The sequence below is a fragment of the Panthera tigris genome, chromosome D4 (genome assembly GCF_018350195.1).
Source record: "Panthera tigris isolate Pti1 chromosome D4, P.tigris_Pti1_mat1.1, whole genome shotgun sequence".
Classification (NCBI taxonomy): Eukaryota; Metazoa; Chordata; class Mammalia; order Carnivora; family Felidae; genus Panthera; species Panthera tigris.
Window position 1 is genome coordinate 78,025,252 of NC_056672.1, and position 13,158 is coordinate 78,038,409.

The 13,158-nt window shown below is 48.8% G+C and overlaps 1 protein-coding gene across 2 annotated transcripts in view; it reads right to left on the reverse strand.

The window, feature by feature from the left end:
* BRINP1 (BMP/retinoic acid inducible neural specific 1) overlaps positions 1-13,158 on the reverse strand; it is a 173,439-nt gene that overhangs the window by 18,971 nt on the left and 141,310 nt on the right. For both annotated transcript variants that reach the window (XM_042964823.1, XM_042964825.1), the window contains exon 7: positions 8,291-8,513. In XM_042964823.1, the coding sequence (XP_042820757.1) occupies positions 8,291-8,513 (223 nt within the window). The remainder of the gene's footprint in view (positions 1-8,290; positions 8,514-13,158) is intronic.

Here is a 13,158-nt window from a genome sequence, read left to right on the forward strand (position 1 = left end):
ACCTGGGTGGCTCAGTCGGTTAAGCGTCCGACTTCGGCCCAGGTCATGATCTCGCGGTTCGTGAGTTCGAGCCCCACGTCGGGCTCTGTGCTGACAACTCAGCGCCTGGAGCCTGCTTCAGATTCTGTGTCTCCGCCTCTCTCTGCCCCTCCCCCACTTGCACTCTGTCTCTCTAAGAAATAAAATGAAAACATAAAAAAATTTAAAAAAAAAAAAGAAGGAAGCATGTACATCTCGTGAACTGAAACATTAGTGGGGCTGTAGCTGTGAGAGCCAAGAAGAGGCATGAAACACAGACGGGAGGTAGACAGTGGCCAAATCATGGCAGAACTATAGGTCAGCTTAAGATTTTACTCTTCCTGGGACCCCTGGGTGGCTCCGTCGGTTGAGCCTTGGACTTCTGCTCGGGTCACGATCTTGCGCTTCCCAAGTTTGAGCCCCACATCGCGCTCACTGCAACTCAGAGCCTGCTTGGGATTCTCTCTCCCTCTCTTGCTACCCCTCCCCCACTTGAACTCTCTTTCTCTCTCTCTCTCAAAAATAAATATTTAAAAACAAATTAAGGGGCGCTGAGGTAGCTCAGTCAGTGAAGCGTCTGACTTCGTCATGAACTCAGGGTTTGTGAGTTTGAGCCCCCTCTGGGCTCACTGCTGTCCGTGCAGAGCCTGCTTTGGATCCTCTGTGCCCCTCTCTCTCCCTCTTCCCTCCCCCTACTTGTGCTCTTTCTCTCTCAAAAATAAACATTAAAAAATTAAAAACGCATCTTAAAAACAAATTTAAAAAACCGATTTTGCCCTTCCTCCTAAGAGCAGTGATTCATCACCAAAGGCTTTAAGCAGAGATGCGACAAGACCGAATTTGCTTCTTAAGTAATAACTCTGACTTCCTCGTGCAACATAGATTGAAAAGTGGTTACAGTAGATTCTGGGAGATGTAGTTAAAAGGCCACTGTAATTTGGGGCCAAAGATCTTAGTCTGAAGTACAAGCTACTCATTAAAATGGACTAAGATTCAATTACTGACCTTATACCAATATTTGGGAGTTGAACTGTTATTCTCTCAATCTCTGGGAGTGATATTTCTCCTACATTTGGGCAAGACCTCAAGGTAACTGAGTCCAGCTGTTTTCAAATTGCTTAAGGAAAAAAAAAATCCCCTATTTTCCCAAGTGAGTTTTAATGCAGAATTCCCACAAAGAACATAGCCGCTCTAGGGAAACGTGAGGGGTAATTGTGCAGTACTCAACCTGCACCTGCCCACGCGAGGCACGAGTTTTATACCCAGGGCTCTCAGGAGCATCCCATTATGGATGTAGGCTGGCCCACACACAGCAAAGCCGTGAACTGAACTCAGGTCCTCTGGTTCAAACCCTGTCCTTCTCCAAAGCACCTTCTGGTGCTAAATAATGATGTTTAGAGGACAAAGGCCTTGCTGCTTGCGTATTTAAGTGACTTTCAGTGTCTGGCATTGGGTTGGGAGGCGAGGTGGTCAGTCCACACTTACGGAATTGCACAGAAACCTGCTGAATCCAGCACTGCCCAAGCTGATTTCCTGCTGCTTTCTTCTCTCCTCCCCCTTTCCTCCTTTCCTTCCTATCTTCCTATTTTTTCCCAATATTCCCTCTCTCCATCCCTCCGTCCTCCCTTCACTCTTTCACAAGGAACAGTGAGGTGAATTCCATCATCATGCAGTTTGTAGTCTAGGCGGGTTGATCTGAGTGCCCTGGACCATCATGCCTCAGGGAGAGGTGTAAGAGCCTACAGGTTATAGGAAAAGACTGCTAGCACTGGAATCCTGCCTCTTACCTGCAGTGTAATTTTCAGCAAGTCAATTAACATCTCTGTGCCTTAACTTCCCTACCCATAAAATGGGATGAGTCAGTGCTGCCAGATAAGGTCATCATGGTGATTACGTGGAGGTGAAAGTGGTTAGGACGGGGCCTGGTACCTGGTTAAACTAGAAATGTTAACTATTACGTGAGGCCTTGGACCTAAACTCAGCCTCGTTCGCTTCCTGATGAATTTCACGTTTCTCGTTCACTTTGCTTGCACAGTTCCTTTCTGCAGAGCTCTCCGAGTTTTACAACGTGCTTGCCCACACACCATCTCAGGTGAGCCAGACATAGACCCTCTGAGGCAGGGGGAAGACTTTATTATCCCTATTTTACAGAGGAGAAAAATCAAGGTCCAGAAAGTGTCGGTTTGTCTAAAAACAGCCGTGACCAAACTCAAGTTCCACCTCCCAGTCTTTGCCCCTTTTTAGCTGCTCAACATGAGGATCTCCGGGGAGTGAAACCACCCACAGCTCTTTCCTGTGGGTCTCTGCCTTCCCTTCGCCTGTCCAAACTGCCACTGTGCCACTGTGGTGCCACACTGGTGCCAGCTCCCGAACAGGCTAACCGGTATCCCTGGGACCCCAAAAAGAACCTGACCCATCATGGGGACCCATAGATATTTGGTTGGCTGTTGAATCCCCCTTTGGCAAGTGCAGTCTGGAATTAGCATCGCTGCCCCCATCCCAACAAACACTGAGCCTTGCAGTGGGGTGGGTCTTATTCTCGTGGTGCTTTCAGAGCCCGCCACAGAGTAAGCTCTCAGCAAATGCTTGCTGAGTTGACTTACACCGAACCTGACCTCCTCTCTCTGCTTACAGGGGATTGGGTCTGATGTGTCCGCTTGGGTTTCTGCCTGGGCTCCACAGTCGATGGTTCAGGGCTCCACAACCGGGGGCCATTTCCATTCCAGCCTATAAAATTCTAATCTTGATCCGTCACCACCCCCATGCCCTTGAGGAGCTAATCCTGCCTTTGGCATCACACACACTCAAAACGAGGCGCCCCAGCCAAGCACAGCTGCGTCTCTTTGCTGTTGCACACTGCTCAGAGCCTGCACAAGGCTCTTGACCATGAAGCCCACCAATGGTGTCAGCAAGACAATTCCAATCCTGTCACATACCTGCCCTGTGACCCAGGGCAAGTTAATTACACCTTTGCCTTATCGGTTCCCCCATCTATGAAACAAATCCAACTGGCATCCACTTTGTAGAGACAGTAGGAGAAGTAGATGGGTCCTCACCATCAGCAACACTTAGACCTATTGAGTATCACATGGGCTAAGTAACTTACATGCAAAGTATCAGTTCCGGGTAAAAATAACAACAAGAAAAGAAGCTAACAAACCGCGTGTCTTCCGTGTGCCAGACACTGCTCTCGCATTTGCTGGGGTTAAAGCACTGAATCCTCCCGGCAGGTTGGCACTATTATTAGCCCCATGTGACACTTGAGAAAACTGAGGCTCAAAGCTGGTGCTGACCTCCCCAGGGTTACAGTGTAAGCAGCCGACAGAGCTGGGATGCGAACCCAGCCAGTCTGACTGTAGACTCTTTATACTTAGCCAGCTCTCCTGCCTGTTATAACAGCTGCTCAGTAAGAGGCTGTTATGGTTTTGTAATTAATTTTATTTGCCCTACATGTAAGATGGTCACGTCTAGCTCTATTTCTACTTAGTTCATCCCGTAGTACCTAACCGCCAAAAACGATTCCCTCTGCCTGCAAAGACCCACAGCTCCCAATATGCACACCCTTGAATCTGGGCGGGGCTTTGGCCAGTAGAATACGGTGTCTAACTTCCGGAGCTAAGATGCAAAAAGTCCCACCGCTTCCTTCCAGTCCCGGGACGCTGTCGCGCTGCAAGCAGCCCAGGCCACATGGAGAGGGCACGTGTAGGCAGTCTGCTTGGCAGCCTCGGCCGAGCTCCCAGCTGCCAGCCAGCAGTCTGCCAGCCGTGGGCGTGAGTCATCCTGGACGCCCAGTCCAGTCGGCCCTCAGATGACCCCAGCCTCCGCCGCCTTGATGGACCCCCGGCTGTGCCCAGTCAACCTGCAGAATCATGATGGCTGATGAGAAAGTGTTCTTTTTGAGCCGCTGAATCTTGGGGTGAGTGTATTGGTGGCATTTGCCTTCCAGACCAGCGTCGAGTTTCCAGGATGCCTTAAAGCTAGCTCCGATTATCGGCTCACCACTTAATTTTAGGGGGAGCCACCTCTTTGAAGTAACAATAAAATAATTAACACTTATTGACCTTGGGGATCTTATTAAACTCTCTGTGTCTCAATTCCTTTAGCGGTAAAGTAGGAATAGTAGGGTAGCAAAGGTACCTAGTTCGGAGGGTGGCAGTGAGGAAGAAATGAGCTAATTCATTATCGGGTGCTGAGAACAGTGCCTGGCCTTTAGAATACATGTATAAAGTGATAGCATCCTCTTTCTCCCCGTCTGCCTCCAGTCTTAACTGAGTTAGGTGTTTTACCAGGTCTTTTGTATTTCAAAATCTTAGTCTTTGTACTTAACCTGAAGGCAAAGCGTTATTATCCCATCGCCAGGGAGGTGCAGGGACGTAGGGAGAGCCTCGTGGCTGGAATGCCACGGAGCCAGGATTTGGACCCAGTCCGTGCAACTAAAGCCCCGTGCTCTTTCCCTCCCCTACCCCGCCTCGACATCACCCCTCTGCGACACGTGTAAAAACCCCTCTGACACCTGTGGTAGCAAAGGCATCTGCTCAGTGGACTCATCTCCCCCGGAGCCTGGCACACACAGACCAACGCACAGCAATCGGCTCGTTTGCAAACTCCAGCTCGCTCAGTCCAGGTGGCTCAAGGTCCCCTGTGTTAGCACCTTTGTCTGACACTGCTCTGTGGCGGGGAGGTGCCCTGCCTGCTGGTGTGAGAAACACTCATTAGAAGCTCCGATTCGGATGTCAGGGAGCAGCTCACAGCCAGCAAGGAGGTTCAGCTCTCCTGGGAAGGCTTCAGAGGAATCCACCCAGAGCCGAGTTTCTGTGCCCTGCACCCCCCAGCCCCCGGCAGTCAATACTTGTTAAATGAACATAATTGACTGCCTTGCTAAGGTGGAGTGCTAGACATCCTCTCCAGATGAGTTAGAGCAGGGATGTTAGGATTCGGGCAAGTTTTCTCTCGCGGGAGGACAGAGGGCCACACTGGGAGGTCTTTCTTTGAAGGTCCTGGTGGTGGTGGGACGCTTCTAGCCTGGCGGCTTGCAAGGGAAGAGCAGCTCGTGGACAGATGTGGACATCTGCCCTCCCAACAGGGAAGCGACCTGCCAAAGGTCGCGAAGCTTGCCAATGGTGGGGCGGGATCCCAGTCTAGCCCCGTGATTCCATGCGGTGTTCTTCCCGTTGCCCATTTTTGCCCCTCTTTGCTACTGTCTTTTGTTGCGTTTAATTTAGTTTTGAGAGACACAGAGGCAGAGCATGAGCAGGGGAGGGGCAGAGAGAGAGAGGGAGGCAGAATCTGAAGCAGGCTCCAGGCTCTGAGCTGTCGGCATAGAACCTGAAGTGGGGCTCCAACTCATGAACCGCAAGATCATGACCTGAGCCGGTCAGACGCTTAACGGACTGAGCCACCCAGGCGCCCCTTTCCTTTCCTCTTTGTAATGCCCGTCTGGCTGCTCTCCTTCTGGAGCCCTCCTGAGCCTTCCTAGACCTGGCAGGACTGATGGTGCTCTGTGACCTGCACCCTGGAAATTCTTCTCACCTTTAATAAATGTGTCCGACTTTGGACCTTCCATTTCATTCTCTGTGGGGACACCTGGCAAAACTGACAGATCGATCTGTTTAAAATCAGGTAATGGTTAAATGTTACCCTTTGCCACCAGATTTGCATCCAGTGTGGCGAATCCTGGGGGTGCAGGGTTTCTTCACCTATAGATCAAAAGCCACTTTTTCTGGGGTTCTGGGCTGAATTATATCTCCCCCACATTCGTATGTTCAAGCCCTCACTGTCGGTACCTCAGAATGTGACTCTATTTAGAGAAAGGGGCTTCGAAGAGGTAATTAACATTAGGTCATTGAGGTGGGACCCTAACCCAAAAGGACTGGTGTCCTTGTAAGAAGAGATTAGGACACAGAGACGCACAGCGGAAACACCACGGGAGGACACAGGCAGAAGGCGACCACGTGTCACCAAGGAGAGAGGACTGAGAAGGAGCCAACCTTGCAGACCACCTCAACCTCAGACTCCCAGCCTCCAGAACTGTGAGAAGATCCATTTCTGTTGTCTAATCCACTCAGTCTGTGGTACTTTGCTATGGCAGCACTAACACACTGATTTTAAGCACACACACACACACACACATATATATATACAGGGTTTTTCGTGATTGCTAACAGAGCCCCTCCTCTGAAAGACATCCTTCACAGCCCTGTGTACTGTGCTCCTTTCTGAATCCCTCACTGCATCCAATGCGGGTCACGTGACCAAAGCCTGATGGATCTAGATGGAATCTGGGCACTCGCTCGTGGTGGCAGCTTGGGCACCTGCTGCAGATGACAAGGAAGCCATTTTGTGACTGGACCCCTTTCTTTCGTTCCTGTACTCGCCGCACTGCAGCGAGGGAGCGACTGCCAGAGCAAATCCTATTTGGTCCACCAAGTAATGATCACAAACTAGCTGCCAAGCAATGGGTTCAGAGTTGGAAGGAATGGGAAACACACGGGTCAGCACGGCCAGGAGTAAAAGGAGGAGACTTCACAGTGGGGGGAGAAAGGGAAGATGGGTAGGGGTTTTAGAGTAATGGGGACCTAGACTAAAGAGCCTCTGTAGTGGCTGGTGCAATCGGGAAAGACTTCATGGAGGAGGCGGCATTTGATCTGAGTCTGAAAAAATGAAGAGGAAAACGAGTAAGTGCGTGGGGGTGGCTGGCATGAGAGAAATGCCTAGAAGTGTCACGGATCTTTAATCTTTGGGTGCCTGCCCAGGAGGGCGAGGAAGAACACGGTATTTAGCATCATAGCGCTGGGGGATCCTGTCTCTTCCTCTTACGGCAGGGCTTCCAGACCCCAGCATCGCTGACTTTTTGGCGAAGGATAAACTCTTTGTTGTGGGGATTGCCCTGTGCAATAGCACCCCACACCCATTATGATACTCAAAAATGTCTTCAGACATTTCTAAATGCTCCCTGGGAACAAAATCACCTCCTCTTGGGAACCACTGATGTGCACTGTAGCTCTGGACCAAATACTGGGCCTCTCTGGGCTGGTTCTCTGCTCTGTGCAAAAAGGGTAGCACTCAGCTATACAGACATGTGGCTGACCGCAAATCTGGTAAGTGAATGTGACTTAGCCTTACTCTTTTAAAGAGTGGATCTCTTCTCTCTGAATAAAGTTGAGTGCAAAACCCCCAAATATGAAACAAATCAAGGTACAGCTGCGCTAGCCGAAGCAGGGTGCACAGCCCCCAAACCTGCCTTCTGCTGGATGGAGATGCCTTTGTGGAATCCACAGAGGCACCACTACAGAAACCACCGCACTCCCCCCCTGCCAGGGAGCAGCTCACACATGCCCTGGGAGAATGGAGTCTGAAAGGGCTGGATCTCAATCCTGGCTTCTTCCCCAGAAGTTTCAGAGGGAGCAAAGAAACCCTAAGATCTGTGAAGACCCAGGAACTTCTGTCTTGTCAGCCCAGAGGGAAGGAAGTGAGGCATCCAGGTGTTTAAGGAGGCTCTCACTCTCAGGTGAGGACCCTGCACTCACAAGACCCAGCCAGGGGGTGCCTCCTTAAATTTTCCTGGTCTGTGCCTTGTTTGTGTCGCTGACTCCAGGCCCTGATCAAAGGTCCTCAATATATAGCTGACGGATTAGTTAACCCAGTTTCTTCACCATTAAGATGGGGATGCTAAAATCTGCTTTGTTAAGTAATTTCTGTTTTTTTTTAATGTTTATTTATTTTTTAGACAGAGAGAGATGAAGCGTGAGCCGGGAGGGGAAAAGAGAGACAGGGAGACACAGAATCCGAAGCAGGTTTCAGGCTCTGAGCTGTCAGCACAGAGCCCGATGCAGGGCTCGAACTCACAAACCACAAGATCATGACCTGAGCGGAAGTCAGATGCTTAACCGACTGAACCACCCAGGTGCCCCAATCTGTCAAGTAACTTTTAAATTAAATAGATAATACCTTTCAAGCAACCAGAATAATGTCACATAGCAGTCAGGGCTATCGCGGGCTCCCTTCCACAGTCCGACGGATCAGACAGAACACAGAGGCTGAAAGTTCAGGGCATATTCAGGAAACAGTGAGAAAACCCAGGACAGCAGCAACCAGAAGCAGAGAAGCCAGAGACGATCCAGAAAATGGTTGGTCTGGACCACGCAAGGCCTGGCCTGCCACCAGCAGGTGCATCATCATCGGCATGGCATTTCCCTGGGCCACGGGGAACTTAAGCCAGAAACAGGTCTGAGCCTGCAGAGGCGGTGGGGGTGGGCTGGGGGGTCGCACTTACCTCTCTCTAGGCAGCTGGTGGTTGGGATTGTGGCGACAGCGGACACTGAGGCCGAAGAGCTTGCGGGCGGTGCGCTGGATCTTTTGCCTCTGGGCCTCGGTGGCGCTCTGCAGGAGCTTGTAACGGTTCTGCAGGTCCCAGTCGTTGCCCCAGTGCTGATGGATGCTCCCGATGGTCAGGAAGTGGTTGCTGGGCAGACGCTTCATAAACGATTTAAACTCATCTAGCGAGAGACAGAGGCCAAGAGAGAAGGACTGAGCAAGGCTGCCCCCCCTTGGAGGCTGCCTGGAAGGCTCAGCCCCACCTACCAGTCAGGCAGGCTTGCAGATAAAACTCACTCCTTTGAGGCCCCATGAACTCTGCACTAGCCTCTCAGCAGCTCCGGGGAGGCCGCTCCGGGGAGGCCGTGCAAGGGCCACTACACTTTCAGTGAAGGTTCTTTTACTTTGCTCCCATAGGAGGGAATCTGCATCCTGCATCCTTATTAGAAACGAGGCTGTACAGGGGGCGCCTGGGTGGCTCAGTCCCTTAAGCACCAGACTCTTGATTTTGGCTCAGATCATGATCACAGGGTTCACGGATTCGAGCCCCGCATCGGGCTCCAAGCTGGCAGTGTTGAGCTTGCTTTGGATTCTCTCTTTCTCTCTGCCCCTCCCCAGCTCATGCTCTCTCTCTCTCTCTCAAAATAAATAAATAAACTTAAAAAAAAACAAAAACAAGGCTTCCCAAACTTCCGTCATCTGAATGCCAGCTTGATAATGATATTCACATATTTGTACTTATATTTACTTAGTATTTTCTTTGAATCAATTCAACCAAATTTTTATCCAATTCTGCATTAGAAAACCTCCATCCCATGCCTTCAGTAGAATGGGAGCTATAAAAATAAAGCTGTAAACGTATACAGTTATGAAAACAGTATTAACAAATCCTGGCCGGATAGTGTTGCCAGCTAAGTGATCAAACCCTGGGGCCTGCTCTCACTGTGAAGCACACAGGAAGGTAGCCAGCCATGGGGAGGTGCTAACGGCATATTAGCACCAACTGGAACGTTCTCTTTGAAGTCATCTGCAGGGTCGAGGGAGAGCTGAGATGGGTCAAGCTCCTTGCTACATGATCCAGTCCTACTGGAAGTTGTCTGTGTACCACCTCACGTCACATCCCATTTAGAGACACCCCACCTTAAGAGATGGGGGCAAATCTTGGGTCTCCCAGGTGAAGGTTTCTGCCTCAGTTTGGTTCTGTGTTTCAGAGTTTCCGTGTCTTCTGCAACTCGACACAACCTTAGAGATAATCTAGGTCAGCTTTCTTGTTCTACACAGAGGGAAAATGAAGCCCAGAGCAGGGAAATGATTTTCTGAAGGTAGAACAGCCAAGGAGTGACAAGAGGCAGGACTTGAATCTGAGCTATTCTTTTTTCAATATAATACTTACCTTTGTCATGCTCCCCAACTATCGGGAAAATAAAAGAATTAGGAGGTTGGTCATTTTGCGGGGGGAAAAATCCAAATGGTTGGGGATATATATATATATATATATATGTATTTAAATATAAATATATAAATATGTATAATATATGCATATTTATATGTATAATATAAATATAAATATATGTGCATATATATATGTATGTATATATATTTGCAGCTTAGTACTTTTAGTTCGTGCTGCAAAAGCTATCAGGAAATTTCAGGTACATTAGGCATTCATTTTATTTTTAAAAATGCCTACGTAGCTTTCAGTAAGCACCACGCTCACTCTGAAACACCTCACCCATATAAGTGATTTTACAGCAAATCTACGAGGTGGGTACTTTCAGCGCCTTCTTTTATAGAAACTGGGACACAAAGAAGTCAGTTATCTTGCCAAGGTCACACAGCCAGTAAATGGCAGAATTAGAACTCTAAACAGGCTCTGAATGTATGCTTTTACTCAGCATTATACACTTACTCTCAACACATAAAGAGGATCAGTATACTGGGGGAAAAAAGAAACTAACTAAATAAATGGTGCCAAAAATAGGAATCTCTGACCCCTACACAACTCACAGTGCCTCCTTATTGCCAGTCAGACATTCAGGAGATCAAGTTGCATCTGGACCCCTGGGCAGCTGTATGACCATTATTCTTTCAACACCTCAGTTTTCCCATCTGTCAAACAGGTAACCTAGCACCTAATGCAAATCAGGAAAGAGTGACACAGCACTGTATCTGCCTGAATAGTCCTCGACATACAGAACGCGCTCAGGGGATGGGCGGCTAGCATAGGACAACGCCAGCTGGTTTATTCAGGGAGTTGGCTGGAGGCAGGGGGCTGGCCCTAATGACCCTGTGTGTTGGTTGCCCACAATACACAGCCTCCCCCAACCCCCAAGGAAGATATGCTGCTCTCCTGTAGAAAGCGCTGTTGACCTTGGAGAACATGACAGTCGTTTCACTGAACCTGAACCTGGGTCAGTTAGGAACATAGAATTTAAACGTTAAAATGATTTAATTTTTTGACTGAAAGTGGAAGGGTTCCCTCCCAATAAAGGAGGTGAAGACCGCCATTCATGTGTGTAAACTAGGTTCTATGCGACCACCAGTGCTCCGACCATGAAGGAATCATTGGCTTTTCCCTTTTGGCCATGTCTTGAATCCCTCCAAGCTGCCTAGTTGCTGAGTCATGAAGGCCACTGCCTGAAACGAAGAGGAGGAAGATACACACACACAAGCCACATCTACACGAAGGTATGGATGGATTTGTCTTAATGGGTAAAACCATTCCAGATGGATAAGTACAGGATATCTAGAGCAAATGTGTGCTCTTGTGGAGAGAAAGTGTGCCACGTAAATCATTTCTGCGGCCTATTCAGCTACTCAGCAGCATTTCAGCTTTCTGTGTTTCCTTCCCCACCCACCTACCCACCCACTGAAAGTGGTTTCTCTTCCTGGGGGATAGGATTCTATGCTAAAGATCCCTACTGCTTGTGCACATCGACTTCATGCCCCTCTGTTTTTTTAGCCATCAGTGGAATCTCCTTGCAAAAGCATGTTATCAAATGCTTCTTTTGTTTGAGGCCAAATAATTGTCGTAACACATTTCCATCATGAACCTCTCTGCTATGAGTTCCTGGGATTTTAAATGGACTGGCGGGTGCGGGTCCATAGGGCAGCCACAGCTCCGTTCGAGCTGCACGAGAGCAGAATCACTCATGCATTATGTGCTCCCAAAGCTGGTTCAGGGGCTTAGAGTTCATGGAAACCAATGGTTTTCAAATACAGCTCAGTAGGGCTCAGCTTTTACCTGTGGTACACAGTGGCTCCAAGGTACGATTTTGTTCGATCAAAGGGTTTCTCGGCTAAAAATTTAAATAAATTCAACTATTAAAACCACAAACATGTCCTCTCATATATCAGATGAGGGAACTGAAGCCTCGGGGGTAAAGGAGCATTAATACAAAAAGCTGCTACAAGCACGGGGTTTGGAATCAGGGATTCCGTTCCCAACCCTGTCATTTACTAACTATGTAACCCTGGGGAAGACACTGGGTCTTGGTGCCCCCCACACCCCCCCCCAGGATACAGGAATATCACTACTCATTGTAATGCAGTTTCTGTCATAAATTTAAGAAATATTGAGCTGTTCTAAAAACCAGTAATGCTCTCTGCATATGTCCATTTATTTGACAGGTATCTGAACGCATAGTAGATGCCAACTGTTTACTTGACCTCTCTTCTTGGAAATCTCAAGGATGCCCAAGCTTTTCATGCCCAGCGCTGCATACACAGTCTCTGTTTCCGAACCACCCAGGGTGTTCTAGCTCAGTGAATGGTACCAGCCTCCATCAAATTGTCTACCAAACATACCTAAAAAAAGCTCTCGAATCTCAACACCCTTCTCTTCGACCACGTACAGCCCGTGTAACACCAAGCCCTGCTAATTTGCCCTTCTAAACACCTCAGTACCTCTGCACCTTCCCCACTTTTTCCACCTGTCCCACCACGCTAACCACGTCTCCGTCCTCTCCCTCCGAGGCACCTTGTGATGGCCTCCCGTTCTCTGACATGCACTCACCCACTGACTTCTGCATCAAAGTGTGATGTTCTTCCCCAAGGTGCCTCTCCTGACCTCCCTGACCCTCCTGACCTCTTCAACCTCCCCCTGCATGGATTTGCTCTCAGTAGCCTCTCCTTCACATGATTAAAATGTCATACGATTCATGGCTGGCTTTCACATCAACTAGAAACTCCAGAAAGGCAGAGATCCAACTCTGTACCTCACTCACTGTATGGCCCTGGGTGGCTGATTTTCCTCCCCTGAAATTCATGACCACGAGGCTCCTTAACCATGAAAAGTGGGAAACAGCCACGTACCTGAAAAGTCGCTTTAGCTTTGACAATCTGAGAATTGTTTGGATAACTCTATCCGTATCATTATCTATATACATGTACATGGATAAAAATACATACACATATACATATTTAGACATACATACGTGGTTGTTTATCGAGAGATATAGGCGCGCGCACGCACACACACACACACGCACACGCACACACAGACTCGGGAATCAATACAAGTACCTTTGACTCTCCATTCTCCAGAGGCTTCTATGTGCTATGTGGCATTACTCTCTCTGTCTTCTGGGTACAATGCAGACAATACATCTTAGGACCACAAACTCAATCACGCGATTCATTATTCCATTCAATGGAGACTGAGTACCTACTCCATGACAGCTCCTAGACCTGGCTCTGGTCCCTCCCACGTGAAAGAGCTGGCATCACTGAACAGTCCCTCACAGTGGTCCTAATTCTGGCTAGACAGTTTTCTTTTCTAGGCTTGGCTCAGGGCCACGGATGCAGTACGACCACGTTAGGCTCTCT